The sequence below is a fragment of the Bombina bombina genome, chromosome 6, assembly GCF_027579735.1.
Source record: "Bombina bombina isolate aBomBom1 chromosome 6, aBomBom1.pri, whole genome shotgun sequence".
Taxonomy (NCBI): domain Eukaryota; kingdom Metazoa; phylum Chordata; class Amphibia; order Anura; family Bombinatoridae; genus Bombina; species Bombina bombina.
The window spans coordinates 1,053,667,083-1,053,687,133 of record NC_069504.1 but is presented as its reverse complement, the minus strand read 5'-3'; the positions used below and the strand labels follow the sequence as shown (position 1 = coordinate 1,053,687,133).

Here is a 20,051-nt window from a genome sequence, read left to right as displayed (position 1 = left end):
AATTTTGTATCCTCTCATTATTCTATATCAGTGTAATAGGTATGTTATATGTTTGAAACCACCAGCATACATTTAGTGAGATACATTAGTGAGAACTGCAGGTGCAAAATGATTAGAGAATACTTTAAAACTGTGAGAGAACGTCAGACACAGCCAAGGAATGTCCCTTTCCTGCTCACTGTTTACGACTGTGAGACTTGTAATACACTGAGAAAATACAAAGTAAGATTTGTGTTTTGTAGTTTGAGTTCAATTTCTACGTTTTAATCTGTGCTTTTGTTACAATTTCTACTTTGTATTTCCATTACTTTTTGTTTTGTATTTTCATTATGATTTTTACTTTGTACTTTCTGTATAATTTTTAAACTGTTTATTTTATTGGGCACTATATTGTGAGTAATACATGCGTCTCTCCATCACATACAGAAGTGTAGGGAATGCCCCTTAGTACGACACACAGCTCTTAACAACTCTTTACATCTATCTATCTATTAGGTACTTATAGAGCGCAAACTAATCGGCCATGAGGGTCTCAAGGCGCTAAGGGAAAGGGGATAGGAGAAGGGGGGGGGATGGGCTTTCAGTCGAAGAGCCAGGTTTTGAGGTCCTTTCTGAACTTTGTAAGGGAGGTGGGTTGTCTGAGGTGCAGCGGGAGGGTGTTCCATGTCTTTGCTGCCATGTGGGAGAAGGATCTTCCGCCCGCTGTGGATTTGCTGAATCGGGGGATGAATGCGAGTGCTTGGTCGGCCAATCAGAGTTGTCTGGCAGGGGTGTAGAAATGTACGCGGTGGTTGAGGTATTCAGGTCCGATGTTGTATAGGGCCTTGAACGCGTGGGTAAGTAGCTTGAAGGTGATTCTCTTGTTGATGGTGAGCCAGTAAAGGTTCCTTAGGTGTTCGGTGATGTGGCATTGGAGAGGGATGTCAAGGATAAGTCTGGCTGAGGCGTTCTGGATACGTTGGAGTCTCTTTTGTAGTTTGATGGTGGAGCCAGCGTAGAGTGCGTTGCCGTAGTCTAACCGGCTGCTGACGAGGGCGTGGGTGACTGTTTTCTTGGTTTTGATAGGGATCCACTTGAAGATTTTTCGTAGCAGGTGGAGAATGTGGAAGCATGTTAAGGTGATGGCATTGATTTGTCGGTCCATGGAGAGTGAGGAGTCCAGGATGAAGCCTAGATTCTGTGCATGGTCGGTTGGGGTTGGAGGGTGACCGAGGGCCGTGGGCCACCAGGAGTCGTCCCATGCGGATTTATTGGGTCCGAGGAGGAGGACTTCGGTTTTGTCTGTGTTCAGTTTGAGCTGGTTATCCTTCATCCAGGCAGCGACTGCTGTCAGGCCTTCGTGGAAGGTCTTATTGATGGTGGAGGGATCTCGGGTGAGTGAGATGATTAACTGGGTGTCGTCAGCGTTGGAGACGATGTTGAGGTTGTGGCGTCGGACGAAGGCGGCAAGAGGAACCATGTAGATGTTGAAGAGGGTGGGGCTCAGCGAAGAGCCTTGCGGTACACCGCAGTTGACTGGTGTGGGTTTGGAGGAGAAAGGTGGGAGTCTGACTTTCTGGGTCCTGTCGTGAGGAAGGAGGTGATCCATTCCATGTCTTTGCTGTGGATGCCGGCGTCGTGTAGATGGGTGCGGAGGGTGTTGTGGTCGACAGTGTCGAAAGCTGCTGAGAGGTCTAGGAGGATAAGGTTGGAGGTTTCTCCTCTGTCGAGCATGGTGCGGATGTCGTCTGTGGCGGCGAGGAGGGCGATCTCGGTGCTATGGTTGCTTCTGAAACTGGATTGGGAGTGGTCCAGGTTGTGGTTGGCCTCAATGTGGTCAATAACTTGCAAGTTGATGGACTTCTCTATGACTTTGGCTGGGAAGGGGAGTAGAGAGATGGGGCGGTAGTTATTCGGGTCTGTGGGGTCTGCCAATGGTTTCTTCAGCAGGGGTTTCAGTCCTGCGTGCTTCCAGATATCCAGGAAGGTGCTGGTTTTGATGGAGCAGTTGATAGTGCAGCGGAGTTCAGGGGCGATGGTGTTGATTGCTTTGTTGAATATGTGATGGGGGGCATGGGTCTGAGGGTGTGCCGGAGTGGATGGATTTCATGATTCTGAGGGTGTCATCTGTGGTGAAGGGGCTCCAGATAGTCCGTGTGTGGTGAGGGGGGGCGGATTTGGGAGGGGTGTCGTTGGGTGTAGAGGAGTGGGTGGTGGAGGTTGAGTTAGAGGCGTGAAACTGTCATATATGTTGAGGATCTTGAGGTGGAAATGTGCAGCGAGTGTATTGCAGAGGTCCTGGGAGGGTGGAATGTTGGTGGTGTCGCTGCTGGGTTTAGAGAATTCCTTCATGACTGAGAACAACTCTTTGCTGTTTTATGCATTAGAGTTGATTCTGTCTTGGATGGCTGTTTTTTTGGCGGTTTTTATGAGGTGGTGGTGGGTGGTGATTGCTTCCTTAAAGGCAGCTTTATCCAGAAGGGTCTTGCTGGTTCTCCAGGTTCTTTCCAGTCGTCTGCAGTAGCATTTGGAGTCCTGGAGGCCTGGGGTGAACCAGCTGGCTTTGTTGGTGGTTTAGCAGCCAGATGGTTTTTTGAGGGGGGCGAGGGTGTTGGAGCAGTCTGTAATCCAGCAGTGGAGGTTGCGGGCGGAGGAGTTGGCGTCTGTGGAGGTTGGAGGGGAGGATTTGTTTAGGGTGCGGTGTAGTTGGTCTTGGGTGATGTTCCAGTTTCTGCGGGGCGGGTGGTACTGTCGGAGGTGGGTGGTGGGTTTGCTGAAGGAGAAGTGTATGCAGTGGTGGTCAGTCCAGAGGAATTCGGTGATGTGATTGACTGAGATGTGGTTGCCTGAGAAAAAGATCGGGTCGAGGGTGTGGCCAGCTGTGTGGGTTGGGTAGTTTACGAGTTGCTTCAGTCCAATAGTTCCAAGGTTTTCTAGGAGGGTGGAGGTGTTGTGATCGTTGGGGTTGTCAAGATGGAAGTTGAGGTCACCGAGTAGGATGTAGTCTATTGAGGTGAGGGCATGGGTTGCGATGTGGTCGGTGATGGTGTTGCAGAAGGCGGGACGAGGTCCAGGTGATCTGTAGATGAGGGTGCCGTGGAGGGTGGTGTTGGGGTTGACCTGGATCTTGAAGTGTAGGTGTTCTAGGCCTGGTGAGTGGTCGTCGGAGCTGGTTGTGACTTGGATGGTGTGTTTGTGGATGATGGCGATGCCTCCTCCAGGTCGGTAACTGCAGTCTTTGTGGCAGATCTTGTAGCCGTCGGGTATTGCAGTGGCGATGTCTGGCACTGATGCAGGGTTTAGCCAGGTCTCGGTGAGGAAGGCGACGTCAGGGGAGATGGAGTCTAGCAGGTTCCAGAATCCAAGGGTGTGCTTGTGTATGGAGCGGGTGTTGAGGAGGATGCAGTTGAGGTAATTGTGGCTTTTTTTGGGTGGGTTAGTTGGTTGGGTTGTGGTCCAGAGGGAGGGGAAGGAGCAGTTGCGGCAGGTGAAAGGTCGTGGATGCGTGGTGGCAGGCGGACAATCTACCGGTGTTGAGCGCGTGGAGGGTGCTGGCGTCGTAGTGGCGGAAGTTTCTGGAGCCATAGTTCGTGGCGTGGGGCGCGGACAGGCGCTGACTGGCTTGCCTTTGGTGCGCCCCAGTGAGCACCATTTAATACAGCAGGAAGGTGGGCGGGCTGGTTAACTGGGTAGGGGGTAGGTGTGAAATAATAAAAGAGCAAACAAAATACAGTAAGATACAGCACAAATACATAGGGATAAGGGAGAGAGAACTTACTTTAGTGGTGCAGCGAGCACCATTAAATACAGCAGGAAGGTGGGTGGGCTGGTTACAGAATCCTGTGACGGACCTCAGGGGTTTGACTGATCTTTTTAAATAATCTAACTTGTGCATGGGGTCTTTTGGAGAACCTTTGAATAGATGGTCAATTTGTAAACATATTAGCTAACAAATGAAAGGCTTTATTGTAGAGTCTTTCATTTAAGTAAGCTACATCATTTTTAACTTTGTTTTATTGACCAGACATTTATACCACCATACTGAAAATGATCATGCCCTTTTGTTTGAGTAGTTAGAGGGTAAATGTGTTAATGTGGTTACATTTGGGGGGGTCCACTGTTTATTACAAAACCTTCTTGCACACAAATATTATAAATACACTGTATATAACAAGCTGGAGTATGCATTGCAGTTGTTAGCGCAATCAAAGTTGATTCTGCTGACATGAATTAACCTTCACTTTTAACACAGCAGGCGACCAGGACGGCTTCACATTTGTACGTTTATACAGCTTGATTTGTTAATCAGAAATATTTTACAATCATTTACTGAAGCTGTGGTACACACAATATTGTAAAAAAAAGAAATCATTTTCCGTTTGGTCATAGATAAATGCAAAGCAGTTGTGAAAAAAACATTCCCTAATTTGTCTATTAACCCTCTTCCAGCTATGTTACTGAAATGATCATTTGCTTGAAAAATCTCTTACCCCTATATAAAACAATATGTTACATTGTCAAATAAATGCACCCTTCATACAGGGCTGGATTGGGACCAAAAATAGACCTGGACATTTAAGCAGCCCACTCCCACCTATTTTTTTTATTCAGCCGTAAACCATATCTGACAGGTATAATGTACTAGTTTGATTTACATTCTTCTGTCACTGTTTTTTTTTTTTAATTAATTTAATTAAAATAGTAAAACGTGATTAAAAAAATATATATTTATCCATCTCTTGATGCATCTGTGTCATGTAACATGGCAGCATGCGAGAGTATCCACAACTCCCACAGAGCACATAATCCTGTAACATGCATAATATGTTATATAGCACACCTAATCATTGTATGTAGTGAATTAATCTGTCATCTCTCTGATTCACCTCCCTTACATCACTCATACTCATCTGCTGAATTATATTAACAAACCTCTTCTTACCTATCACTTTAATTCATTCCTCCTATAATGATGATTTTGGGGTATCATATGGAGATGAGGGGTGTAAAATAAATGTTAGTGCTCTGTATAGTTTAATATTAACTGATACAGCGTTTAAAGGGACAGTAAACTCAAATATTAAGTCCCCATAAAATGTTTAATTATTTTATCAGTCCAGAACCCTGACCCTTCTACAGTCTACAGAGTGATTGCTTGATCAGTGCAGCAGATCATTTATATCTGTCTTTAATTGGCCACAACACAAGATAAATTTACAATAAAAGAAGGAAACAGAATATCCTGTTATCCCACAATGGGGACCAGAGGTGTGTAAAGGGCACAAAAAGTTAACTTAGATTTATTAAGTTGAGGAAATTAGCTAAGCACAGGATGCCTGCAACACAAAAAAAAAAATATTAAGAAGATTAAAAAAAATGTACTCCATAAACTATAATGACACTAATCATAGACCGTACCCTAACTGACACTATTCAAAACACTTTTTTATATTAGATGGACATTACTCCTTAATATTTCTCTGACGCACGTTTTATCAAATTTTCTTTGTTCTCTTGCTATCTTTATTTGAAAAAGAAGGCATCTAAGCTAAGGTTTCAGCCAATTGTTGGTTCAGTACCTTTTGCAGCACTTGTTTATTGGTGCTGTCCAATCAGCAAGGACAACCCAGGTTGTTCATCAAAAATAAACTTACATTCTTGCTTTTCAAATAACGATACCAAGAGAATGAAAACAATTTGATAGTAGGAGTAAATTAGAAAGTTGCTTAAAATTGCATGCTCTATCTGAATCACAAAAGAAAAAATTTGGGTTCAGTGTCCTTTTAACACTTCTTCAGAGCCCCAGTAAATAATTATTTTGTATGCAGATCTTTAGCAATGCAGTCAATTTATGTTTTTGCTTTGAATAAATCATTGTTTTTATTTACATACTTGCAAAGGCTTGTCTTTAAGTACAATGTCCCCTTAATTGCTGATATATTCTGTCAACACATAAATTAATTACTTTAAGTTCCCTTTAAGGGACATTAAATACTTTGATACTGCAATTTCAAATGTTTAACTACATGTAGTAAAATAAAACATTCATTATTTTCCTGTAATTTAACTCAGATAATTGTGGAGTTTTCTCTTAACAATACTGTATTACACACAGTCATTGGCTACCTACTCTAGTGACCCATTTATAACTGTTCCTAACAACCCTCAGCAGAGAAGGTAACCTAGGTTACAAAATGCTGCTGCCCACTGCTTTATGGAACACTATTTAAACAACCAATATAATTTTGAAAAACATATACTATTAATATAATATTATTCACAGGCTAATCTATGCTCTTAATACATCATCCTGTCTAGCATTTATTTAGTGTTTAATGTCCCTTTAAAGCAGCTAAAGATATAGGTAAAAGTTTGCTAAACAATATATTCTTCCAGTGAATTAATTCATAGGAAAGACAGGATTAGTCAGTATTCTGTATAGTATACATCGTTTGAGACTTATTAGTGTTGGAAGTTTTTCTCTATATTATATGGGGTAGGAATAGCCCAAAGCAATAATCACAAACGGCAGAGCCATCTCTTGCCCTTCAGCTTTTCTTTCTTATAGCTTTTTATACTTCACTATAGCTATGATAAAATGATAGCATTTATTGTGAAAAGACAAATCTTTTGGTGCTGTAGTGGAGAGGTAAATCACAAAGTTTCTGCGTTTATTGCGTTGTCTCTATACCCCATTTCATCAAGGGGGGGGGGTCTAAGAACACATACTGGGTGCTGATTATGTTCCTTTGCTTTTTACAGATAAGGGCCAGAAGCCAGAGGTTCTGACCGTTAGTACAGCTGTATCTGTTACTGTGCACAGCAAGACCGCCATCGCTGCAGGTAGGCTTCTATCAAATCACTCACCAATGTGACTGGATTTTGTTTTTCAGTAGATTTTAAAAATACATTTGTGTTTTACTTGTGTGCAGGGGATTGAGGGTTAAATTGTATGTGATATGTTTTACTGCACAGTGACGTGCCACATGGGACATTTGTTACACTATTTATCTGTGATCAAAAAAAAGGTAAAAATGCTACATATGCTGCGCAAAAATAAAGCATTGAATACAAAGGGGACGAATTATCAGTTTGGCGGACATGATGCACTGTCGTCATTTAACATTGCAGAAGCAGTTCTAGTGAACTGCTTGTGCAATGCTGCCCCATGCAGATTTGTGGCCAATCGGCCGCTAACAGGGGGTGTCAATCAGCCTGATCGTATAGGATTGGGCGGATTGATGTCCGCAGCCTCAGAGGCGGGGGACCAGTTAAGGAGCAGCGGTCTTAAGGCCGCTGCTTCATAACTGCTGTTGCCGGCGAGCCTGAGGGCTCGCGCGGAAACAGGGGAATCGGGGGCCTTGATAAATCGGCCCCATGGTGTGTAAAGTGAAATCAAAATTCAGATAGAGCATACAATTCAAAAAACAATTTTACATGAGTTATGAGCACTGTATGGCAAATGTGTTTGTAACAGGAGTGTGCACATGCCCATAGAAAAGCATGTATAACATTATTGCAAACACCGCTGGGCGGCCACATAGTGCTCAAGACACATGGCCATTCCTGAGCTTACCTATATCTTAACAATGGATACCAAGAGAAAGTGTTGTATTTTAAATTATGAACGCTATCTGAATCATAAGGTTTATTTATGTCCCTTTAAACTGTTATGTAACACCTTTTTTAACTCTATAAATTAGTTCTCTTGCAGTCTCCTAACAAATTATGTGTTTCTCAGAAAAGCATTTCTGGCTTCCTGGTATATACGGTTTTGAATAACCGTTCTGCAAAATGAGTGTCCCTCCCTCTGTAGTGTAACCATTAAGGGCCTGATATTCAAAACTCACCACTCAGGTGAGATGATCTAAGACATCTCGTCAGTAAGGAGAAGTTACTAAAAAAATGTTAGAAACACAAATTTTAATTTTAAAGCTATTTATCTCACTATGCAGGGTTCTTGATGTGAAGGGGAGACACCTACATTCCAATATAAGGTCTAAAAAAAAAAAAAAAATCACAAAGATTTTGCAGGATTTCTCTCCATGTCGGCGATTTTTTGAATATCAGGCCCTAAATGAGAAGTATGAGCAAGGCAGTAGTAGATACAGGCAGTAACACATCCCGTGAAGACTGCCTACCCCACTGTGAGAGATAAATGTGTTTCAGTACGGGAATATTTCGCCAGTCGAGAGGTTAATAGTGTCTGACAGTTCCCAGACTGGAACATCACAGTTTGTATCCTGCGTTGTGCCCTGGAGGTGCCTGCTTGTGTAATAGCTTCCTATAACTCGGAGCAAACTACTGGCTTGATTCTGTCATTGTGTTGTAATCTCCTGAGATCAAGCTACAGAATCGCAAGGACTCGGCGCAGGTCTTCACATAGAATAAATGTATAATAATGTATGCTTTACAGAAGGCATAGTTACAACACCCACTTTAAAATGGTAGTTACCTGCCCGGAACCCAAAAGCAGTTCACTGTATCCCTAATCTCAAATATCTTGTTTTAACCCCTTGTATGCCTGGAAGAGGCTGCACTGTGCTTCCAAGCACTCTTTGGCAACTAAATGGTTAAATGAATTGTTGAGCTTGGAGCAGTAATGTAAAAAAAAAAATGATGTTGCATCTAAATGAGAAAGTTTTAAAAAATAAAAATATATTACAGAACATTTTATGATGTTCTCTCGCTGAATAAGCCAGCTTTCTCTTGTAAGGTGTATCCAGTCCACGGATCATCCATTACTTGTGGGATATTCTCATTCCCAACAGGAAGTTGCAAGAGGACAACCACAGCAGAGCTGTTATATAGCTCCTCCCCTAACTGCCATATCCAGTCATTCTCTTGCAACTCTCAACACGCATGGAGGTAGTAAGAGAGAGTGGTGAAAAATAGTTAGTTTATTTTCTTCAATCAAAAGTTTGTTATTTTAAATGGTACCGGAGTACTATGTACTATTTTATCTCAGGTAGAAATAGAAGAAGAATCTGCCTGAGTTTTATATGATCTTAGCAGGTTGTAACTAAGATCCATTGCTGTTCTCACATATGTCTGAGGAGTGAGGTAACTTCAGCGGGAGAATGGCGTGCAGTTTACTCTGCTATGAGGTATGTGCAGTTACAATTTTTTCTAGAATTGTAAATGCTAGAAAATGCTGCTGATACCGGATTAATGTAAGTTAAGCCTGAATACAGTGATTTAATAACGACTGGTATCATGCTTACTCTCAGGGGGTAATACCCTTATATAAATGCAATATAAAACATTTGCTGGCATGTTTAATCGTTTTTATATATGCTTTGGTGATAAAACTTATAGGGGCCTAGTTTTTTCCACATGGCTGGCTTTATTTTTGCCTAGTAACAGTTTCCTGAGGCTTTCCACTGTTATAGTATGAGTGGGAGGGGCCTATTTTAGCGCTTTTTTGCGCAGTTAAAATTACAGACTGAGACATCCAGTTTTCCTCAGAAGTCCCCTGAATGCTACAGGACATATCAAAAGGGCCTAAAGTCGTTTATTGGGGAAGGTAGGAGCCACAGCAGAGCTGTGGCAGTTGATTGTGACTGTTAAAAAACGTCTATGTCGTTTTTTTGATCCGTTTTTTTAACTAAGGGGTTAGTCATCCATTTGCAAGTGGGTGCAATGCTCTCTTAGCTTATTATATACACTGTAAAAATTTCGTTTGATTTACTGCCTTTTTTACTGTTTTTCAAATTTTGACAAAATTTGTTTCTCTTAAAGGCACAGTACCGTTTTTTATATTTGCTTGTTAACTTGATTTGAAGTGTTTTCCAAGCTTGCTAGTCTCATTGCTAGTCTGTACAAACATGTCTGACATAGAGGAAACTCCTTGTTCATTATGTTTAAAAGCCATGGTGGAACCCCCTCTTAGAATGTGTACCAAATGTACTGATTTCACTTTAAGCAATAAAGATCATATTCTGTCTTTAAAAAATTTATCACCAGAGGAATCTGACGAGGGGGAAGTTATGACGACTAACTCTCCCCGCGTGTTAGATCCTTTGACTCCCGCTCAAGGGACTCACGCTCAAATGGCGCCAAGTACATCTAGGGCGCCCATAGCGATTACTTTACAAGACATGACGGCAGTCATTGATAATACACTGTCAGCGGTATTAGCCAGACTACCTGAATTTAGAGGTAAGCGAGATAGCTCTGGGGTTAGACGAAATGCAGAGCATACTGACGCTTTAAGAACCATGTCTGATACTGCCTCACAATATGCAGAAGCTGAGGAAGGAGAGCTTCAGTCTGTGGGTGATATTTCTGACTCAGGAAAGATACCTGATTCTGATATTTCTACATTTAAATTTAAGCTTGAACACCTCCGCGTATTGCTTAGGGAGGTTTTAGCTGCTCTGAATGACTGTGACACAATTGCAGTGCCAGAGAAATTGTGTAGACTGGATAAATACTTTGCAGTGCCGGTGTGTACTGATGTTTTTCCAATACCTAAAAGGTTTACAGAGGTGTGCCGTTCTCTCCACCTCCTATTTTTAGAAAAATGTTTCCTATAGACGCCACCACACGGGACTTATGGCAGACAGTCCCTAAGGTGGAGGGAGCAGTTTCTACTCTAGCAAAGCGTACTACTATCCCTGTCGAGGACAGTTGTGCTTTTTCAGATCCAATGGATAAAAAATTAGAAGGTTACCTTAAGAAAATGTTTATTCAACAAGGTTTTATCCTACAGCCCCTTGCATGCATTGCTCCTGTCACTGCTGCTGCGGCGTTCTGGTTTGAGTCTCTGGAAGAAGCTTTACAGGTAGCGACTCCATTGGATGACATACTTGGCAAACTTAGAGCACTTAAGCAAGCCAATTCTTTTGTTTCTGATGCCATTGTTCATTTGACTAAACTAACGGCTAAGAATTCTGGTTTTGCTATTGAGGCGCGTAGGGCGCTATGGCTTAAATCATGGTCAGCTGACGTGACTTCAAAATCTAAGTTGCTTAGCATTCCCTTCAAGGGGCAGACCCTATTCGAGCCTGGTTTGAAGGAGATTATTGCTGATATCACTGGAGGAAAAAGTCATGCCCTTCCTCAGGACAGGTCCAAATCAAGGGCCAAACAGTCTAATTTTCGTGCCTTTCGAAACTTCAAGGCAGGTGTGGCATCAACTTCCTCTAATGCAAAACAAGAGGGAACTTTTGCTCAGTCCAAGATGGTCTGGAGGCCAAACCAGACTTGGAACAAAGGTAAGCAGGCCAAAAAGCCTGCTGCTGCCTCTAAGACAGAATGAAGGAACGGCCCCCTATCCGGTAACGGATCTAGTAGGGGGCAGACTCTCACTCTTCACCCAGGCGTGGGCAAGAGATGTTCAGGATCCCTGGGCGTTGGAAATTATATCCCAGGGATATCTTCTGGACTTCAAAGCTTCGCCCCCAATAGGGAGATTTCACCTTTCACAATTATCTGCAAACCAGATAAAGAGAGAGGCATTCTTACACTGTGTACGAGACCTCCTAGTTATGGGAGTGGTCCATCCTGTCCCAAAGGAGGAACAGGGACAGGGTTTTTACTCAAATCTGTTTGTGGTTCCCAAAAAAGAGGAAACCTTCAGACCAATTTTGGATCTAAAGATCGTAAACAAATTCCTCAGAGTTCCATCATTCAAGATGGAGACTATTCGTACCATCCTACCTATGATCAAGGAGGGTCAATATATGACTACAGTGGATCTGAAGGATGCTTATCTTCATATTCCGATACACAAAGATCATCATCGGTTTCTCAGGTTTGCCTTTCTGGACAGGCATTACCAGTTTGTAGCTCTTCCTTTTGGATTGGCTACAGCCCCAAGAATCTTCACAAAGGTTCTAGGGCCGCTTCTGGCGGTCCTAAGGCCGCGGGGCATATCAGTGGCCCCTTATTTAGACGACATCCTGATACAGGCATCAAACTTCCAAATTGCCAAGTCTCATACGGACATAGTACTGGCATTTCTGAGGTCGCATGGGTGGAAGGTGAACGAGGAAAAGAGTTCTCTATTCCCACTCACAAGAGTTTCCTTCCTAGGGACTCTGATAGATTCTGTAGAAATGAAAATTTACCTGACGGAGTCCAGGTTATCAAAGCTTCTAAATTCCTGCCGTGTTCTTCATTCCATTCCGCACCCTTCGGTGGCATGGAAGTAATCGGCTTAATGGTAGCGGCAATGGACATAGTGCCGTTTGCACGCTTACATCTCAGACCGCTGCAACTATGCATGCTCAGTCAGTGGAATGGGGATTACACAGATTTGTCCCCTCTACTAAATCTGGATCAAGAGACCAGGGATTCTCTTCTCTGGTGGCTATCTTGGGTCCATCTGTCCAAAGGTATGACCTTTCAAAGGCCAGATTGGACAATTGTAACAACAGATGCCAGCCTTCTAGGTTGGGGTGCAGTCTGGAACTCCCTGAAGGCTCAGGGATCGTAGACTCAGGAGGAGACACTCCTTCCAATAAATATTCTGGAACTGAGAGTGATATTCAATGCTCTTCAGGCTTGGCCTCAGTTAGCAACTCTGAGGTACATCAGATTTCAGTCGGACAACATCACGACTGTGGCTTACATCAACCATCAAGGGGGAACAAGAAGTTCCCTAGCGATGTTAGAAGTCTCAAAAATAATTTGCTGGGCAGAGATTCACTCTTGCCACCTGTCAGCTATCCATATCCCAGGTGTAGAGAACTGGGAGGCGGATTTTCTAAGTTGACAGACTTTTCATCCGGGGGAGTGGGAACTCCATCCGGAGGTGTTTGCACAATTGATTCATCGTTGGGGCAAACCAGAACTGGATCTCATGGCGTCTCGACAGAACGCCAAGCTTCCTTGTTACGGATCCAGGTCCAGGGATCCCAAGGCGACGCTGATAGATGCTCTAGCAGCACCCTGGTTTTTCAACCTGGCTTATGTGTTTCCACTGTTTCCTCTGCTCCCTCGACTGATTGCCAAAATCAAGCAGGAGAGAGCATCAGTGATTTTAATAGCGCCTGCGTCGCCATGCAGGACCTAGTATGCAGATCTAGTGGACATGTCATCCTTTCCACCATGGACTGACTGCATGGAGATTGAACGCTTGATTTTATCAAAGCGTGGCTTCTCCGAGTCAGTCATTGATACCTTAATACAGGCACGAAAGCCTGTCACCAGGAAAATGTATCATAAGATATGGCGTAAATATCTTTATTGGTGTGAATCCAAGGGTTACTCTTGGAGTAAAGTCAGGATTCCCAGGATATTATCCTTTCTCCAAGAAGGTTTGGAAAAAGGATTGTCAGCTAGTTCCTTAAAGGGACAGAGTTCTGCGCTGTCTATTCTTTTACACAAGCGTCTGGCAGATGTTCCAGACGTTCACGCTTTTTGTCAGGCTTTATTTAGAATCAAGCCTGTGTTTAAACCTGTTGCTCCGCCATGGAGCTTAAATTTGGTTCTTAAGGTTCTTCAAGGAGTTCCATTTGAACCTCTTCATTCCATAGATATCAAACTTTTATCTCAGAAAGTTCTTTTTTTGGTAGCTATTTCCTCGGCTCGTAGAGTCTCCGAGTTATCTGCCTTACAATGTGATTCTCCTTATCTGATTTTCCATTCGGATAAGGTAGTCCTGCGTACCAAACCTGGGTTTTTACCTAAGGTGGTATCTAACAAGAATATCAATCAAGAGATTGTTGTTCCATCCTTGTGTCCTAATCCTTCTTCAAAGAAGGAACGTCTATTACACAATCTGGACGTGGTTCGTGCTTTAAAGTTTTACTTACAAGCTACTAAAGATTTTCGTCAAACATCTGCTTTGTTTGTGGTCTACTCTGGTCAGAGGAGAGGTCAAAAGGCTTCGGCAACCTCTCTTTCTTTTTGGCTAAGAAGCATAATCCGCTTAGCCTATGAGACTGCTGGACAGCAGCCTCCCGAAAGGATTACAGCTCATTCTACTAGAGCTGTGGCTTCCACTTGGGCCTTTAAAAATGAGGCTTCTGTTGAACAGATTTGCAAGGCGGTGACTTGGTCCTCGCTCCATACTTTTTCAAAATTCTACAAAATTGATACTTTTGCTTCTTCGGAGGCTATTTTTGGGAGAAAGGTTTTACAGGCAGTGGTACCTTCCGTTTAAGTACCTGCCTTGTCCCTCCCTTCATCCGTGTACTTTAGCTTTGGTATTGGTATCCCACAAGTAATGGATGATCCGTGGACTGGATACACCTTACAAGAGAAAACACAATTTATGCTTACCTTATAAATTTATTTCTCTTGTGGTGTATCCAGTCAACGGCCCGCCCTGTCATTTTAAGGCAGGTCATTTTTTCATTAAACTACAGTCACCACTGCACCCTATGGTTTCTCCTTTCTCTGCGTGTTTTCGGTCGAATGACTGGATATGGCAGTTAGGGGAGGAGCTATATAACAGCTCTGCTGTGGGTGTCCTCTTGCAACTTCCTGTTGGGAATGAGAATATCCCACAAGTAATGGATGATCCGTGGACTGGATGCACCACAAGAGAAATAAATTTATCAGGTAAGCATAAATTGTGTTTTTTATATGGGAGCTGCCCCAATGAGCAATTGAGTCACAGGACCAAGATGCACACAGTTAGGCACTTCCTGATTATTTCACCTTAAATTTAAACAAATGTTAGTTCACCTTTTTCACACAGTTTGTAGTAACGTGTTTAACAGCTGCGCTTCCATATAGGAACATTTTGAGCATTATGTCCTTTTAAAGCCATTTAGTTTTTCTACATGCTGTGCCATTAGCAATGAACCAGGAACCTTAACTTATCTTGTGGTAGATGAAATCCTGAAATTGTCATTGTCTCATGTCAGGATGTGCTCAGCAGCAGCAATTCACTCCCTTTGTAGGGTTAAACACATAGATATATGCAAGTGACAGTGTTGTAATAAAGTACTCAAACACATTAGAATATTTTCCTTTTGCACTTTTATGTCCCTTTAATGGGACATTCAAACAGAAATTGGAATAGGCCTGGGTGCATTTAAATTTTGTATAGAAACATTTTTGCAATATAAATGTATATGATTTTTAGTAAAAGCTATGGCTGTTTCAAAAGTGTGTTTAAAGGGACAGTCTACTTGAACACTTTTATTGTTTAATAAGATAGAAAATCCCTTTATTACCCATTCCCCAGTTTTGCATAACTAACACTGTTATATTAATATAGTCTTTACCTATAAAATTACCTTGTATCTAAGCCTCTGCAGACTGCCCCTTATCTCATTGCTTTTTACAAACTTGCATTTTAGCCAATTAGTGCTGGTTGCTGCATAACTCCACAGGAGTGAGCATAATGTTATCTATATGGCACACATGAACTAGCACTGCCTGGCTGTGAAAAGCTAATAACATGCACTGAGATAAGAGGCGGCCTGCAGGGGCTTAGAAAAAGGCAGAGATTTAGAGGTTATAAAGTAAATTAATATAACAGTGTTGGTTGTGCAAAGCTGGGAAATGGGTAGTAAATGTGTTATCTATCTTTTCAAACATTAAACAAATAAAGTTGACTGTTCCTTTAAGTATGATCTGTGCACCAGCAATTTAAAAACTTGCTCAAAGAGCCTAAGGTGCCTGTTAATTGCTGACATGACACAAGCCCCACTGGAGCTCTTAGCAGCTGCATTATTAAAAATGCTGGTGCACTGAGACTATATAGCTATGCTTCACATGCATTTGCAGAGAAAAATGTTAACACTAAACCAGTGATAACTCTTAAAAGAAGCATTTTGGCCAATACATGTAAATTGCAAATATGTTTCTATTCAAAGATGTAATTAATCTACAGGGAGTGCAGAATTATTAGGCAAGTTGTATTTTTGAGGATTAATTTTATTATTGAACAACAACCATGTTCTCAATGAACCCAAAAAACTCATTAATATCAAAGCTGAATAGTTTTGGAAGTAGTTTTTAGTTTGTTTTTAGTTATAGCTATTTTAGGGGGATATCTGTGTGTGCAGGTGACTATTACTGTGCATAATTATTAGGCAACTTAACAAAAAAACAAATATATACCCATTTCAATTATTTATTTTTACCAGTGAAACCAATATAACATCTCAACATTCACAAATATACATTTCTGACATTCAAAAACAAAACAAAAACAAATCAGTGACCAATATAGCCACCTTTCTTTGCAAGGACACTCAAAAGCCTGCCATCCATGGATTCTGTCAGTGTTTTGATCTGTTCACCATCAACATTGCGTGCAGCAGCAACCACAGCCTCCCAGACACTGTTCAGAGAGGTGTACTGTTTTCCCTCCTTGTAAATCTCACATTTGATGATGGACCACAGGTTCTCAATGGGGTTCAGATCAGGTGAACAAGGAGGCCATGTCATTAGATTTTCTTCTTTTATACCCTTTCTTGCCAGCCACGCTGTGGAGTACTTGGACGCGTGTGATGGAGCATTGTCCTGCAAGAAAATCATGTTTTTCATCTTTGATGATACCAGCCCAAACCAGTACTCCACCTCCACCTTGCTGGCGTCTGAGTCGGACTGGAGCTCTCTGCCCTTTACCAATCCAGCCACGGGCCCATCCATCTGGCCCATCAAGACTCACTCTCATTTCATCAGTCCATAAAACCTTAGAAAAATCAGTCTTGAGATATTTCTTGGCCCAGTCTTGACGTTTCAGCTTGTGTGTCTTGTTCAGTGGTGGTCGTCTTTCAGCCTTTCTTACCTTGGCCATGTCTCTGAGTATTGCACACCTTGTGCTTTTGGCCACTCCAGTGATGTTGCAGCTCTGAAATATGGCCAAACTGATGGCAAGTGGCATCTTGGCAGCTGCACGCTTGACTTTTCTCAGTTCATGGGCAGTTATTTTGTGCCTTGGTTTTTCCACACTCTTCTTGCGACCCTGTTGACTATTTTGAATGAAACGCTTGATTGTTCGATGATCACGCTTCAGAAGCTTTGCAATTTTAAGAGTGCTGCATCCCTCTGCAAGATATCTCACTATTTTTGACTTTTCTGAGCCTGTCAAGTCCTTATTTTGACCCAGTTTGCCAAAGGAAAGGAAGTTGCCTAATAATTATGCACACCTGATATAGGGTGTTGATGTCATTAGACCACACCCCTTCTCATTACAGAGATGCACATCACCTAATATGCTTAATTGGTAGTAGGCTTTTGAGCCTATACAGCTTGGAGTAAGACAACATGCATAAAGAGGATGATGTGGTCAAAATACTCATTTGCCTAATAATTCTGCACTCCCTGTATTTGCATTTCAATTTTGATCGTAATGTCCCTTTAATGTTTTGTCCCTTTTACTTAACCGTTTTTATGCACAACTTTTTTTTAACATGTTTAACTGCTGCTTTTTAATATGCATGGTACATGATCAATTACACAATTTCTCATATTGTAACTGTACTACTATAAATGGATTTTACTGACTAAGTTAAAAACTTGACACAATAGTCAGTTACCATTAATTATTATTATTATAATCATTTATTTGTATAGCGCCGCCAAATTCCATAGCACTGGGTACAGTGATAGGGGTATACAATGACAAGGATTTGTGATAAAATACAAAATATAACAAAACTAAATAAATCTAGTACAGGAAAAGGAGGGCCCTGCTCCAGAGAGCTCACAGTCTACAGGTTTAGGGGGCAGAGACATAAGGTTGGGGAAGCTTGTTACATTGGTTGTAGTTGCAGCAGTGAGATATCAGGAGAGGAAAGATAGATTTGGGTATCATCAGCATATAAGTGGTACTGTAATCCAAAGGAGGCTATAAGTTTTCCAAGAGAGGATGTATAGAGAGAGAAAAGCAAGGGACCCAAGACAGAGCCTTGTGGTACTCCAACTGAGAGAGGCATAGGATCGTTGTTAAAGGAAACTGAAAAAGAGCGGTTTGAGAGATATGAGGCAAACCAGGAGAGGGCTGTGTCTCGAATGCTAAATAAATGTAGTATTTTTAGGAGGAGAAGATGGTCGACTGTGTCAAAAGCAGCGGATAGATCAAGAAGAATTAGTAAGGAGTAATTGCTTTTTGCTTTAGCTGATAACAGGTCATTTGTTACTTTAGCAAGAGCGGTTTCTGTTGAGTGTTTAGGGCGGAAACCAGATTGTAGTGGATCAAGTAAATAGTTGTGAGAAATTGAGTTAGCCGATTATACACCAGTCAATCCAATAATTTTGAAGCCAAGGGAAGTAAGGTGTCCGGTCGATAGTTAGAAGGCGTGGAGGGGTTAAGCGAGGGCTTTTTTTGGATTGGTATGATTGACGCATGCTTGAATGTATCCGGAAATGTGCCAGCAGTGAAAGATTGGTTAAAGAGATGAGATAGGGTAGGGGTTAGTGAAGCAGAGAGAGAGGGAAGAAGTCGTTAAGGAATAGGGTCAAGTGGGCCGGTTGTGAGATGAGCCAAGGATAGGTGTACAGAGACTTCTTCCTCTGTTACAGGAGGGAAGTAGCATAGAGTTTTTTTAATAGAAAGGGTGGGTAGGATTTCTGGGTTTGAAGGGTGTGAGGTGCAGATATCTTTTCTAATAGTGTCCAGGGCCGCCATCAGGGGGTGACAGGGGTGACTCCTGTCAGGGGCCCAATGAGCCAGGGGGGCCCCATGAGGCAAGAACTAAAAAAAAATAAAAAATTAAATTTTGGCAGCCACCAGTGGGTACTACAGCAGAGTGCTAATTGAGCATGGGAAATGATATTACAAGGAGTAAAGTATTAGCATTTGAGAGGATTTCTTAGTGTGCACTAAACCACTATCCTCAGTGTGAGACAGACTTGGCACTTCGTACAGTGTGTGCCAGTCAGACAGTGTGTGCCAGTCAGAAGGCAGATCACCTTCATTTGAAGAGGAGGTAGGACTTACTTAGCAAATGTTTTTTATTTCTTTGTGCAATTTTGGATTGTAACTTCAGTGTGGTAGTAGTTGTATGGTGGGGCTAGGGGTCCATAAAAACACATTTTTTTTTAGCAGCAGTGTATTTATGATTATTTGACAATGCTGTAGAAATTCTATATTTAAAACCATGCAGAAATGTTTCCTCCTCAATACACAAATGGTAGATGCCCTTTTGGCAGATATGCATTATATATATATATATATATATATATATATATATATTACATTCCAGTTTACTGCCCCTTTATGCAAGGACTTTCCAGATGCAAGGAGGCATTTTATCTAAGATTTTTACATCTGCATAAAATTTTATACTCTCAGACTAAGATTGCTCAGTGTTTGAAATGCGACAGGTTAACTTAAAGCTGTTCAGTTTACACTACAGCTGACTTAGTTTTGAAATACATACCAACAAGCCTAAATCCTGCATTTAACCAGATCTAATGGTATGAGTACCAGAGCTTATGGTCCCACCAAGACCATATAGAGTACAGCATTTTCAAAATCCATAAGTAGAGCTGACAGATGGGAAAATTTGTACACTATATTTGAAATGGTGTTCTTGGTTGGGGAACATGGGGAAAAAACAAACATATGTCAACCTTTTAAAGGTACTTTTCTTCATCTAGCCATCTACCCAGCTCATTAATGTACAATTTTGAATTCACAGAATTATCTTTGTTTGCACATTTACAAATATGATTCTTTAAAAAGTGATCTCTTAATTTCTGCAATTTTTTTTATCATGCATGTCACACACTGTTGATTTAGGGGATGCAAGATGCATAAATGTTTCCTTCTGTGAGTGTTTCTATGGGTGTATGTGTTTATGTCTTTGTGCTTTGGTTTGTGTCTCTATGTGTATGTATTTTTTATCTGTGGGTCTCTCTGTGAGGGTGGGTGTGTATGTCTTTGTGCATTTTCTGTGGATGTCTGTGAGGGTGTGTGCATATGTCTTTGAGCTTTTTCTATGGGTGTCTCTGTGAGGGTGGGTGTGTGTATGTATATCTGTGTTTTCTGTGGGTGTCTCTCTCTGTGTGTGTGTGTGTATGTCTTTGTGTGTTTTCTGAGGCTGTCTCTGTCTGTGTTTCATTGGGTGTATGTGCAAGTTTGAGTTTGTGTGTGTGTATGTCCATTGTCTGTTCCTTTTTAGGACATTTTGACCTTACTATTAATTATTCACATC

General features: G+C 41.8%; 1 protein-coding gene across 1 annotated transcript in view; it reads left to right on the top strand.

Annotated features, from left to right (window-relative positions):
- Positions 1–20,051, top strand: part of CACNA2D4 (calcium voltage-gated channel auxiliary subunit alpha2delta 4) — a 1,345,448-nt gene that overhangs the window by 914,397 nt on the left and 411,000 nt on the right. Inside the window, exon 27 of the mRNA XM_053718853.1 lies at positions 6,742–6,822. Within this exon, the coding sequence (XP_053574828.1) occupies positions 6,742–6,822 (81 nt within the window). The remainder of the gene's footprint in view (positions 1–6,741; positions 6,823–20,051) is intronic.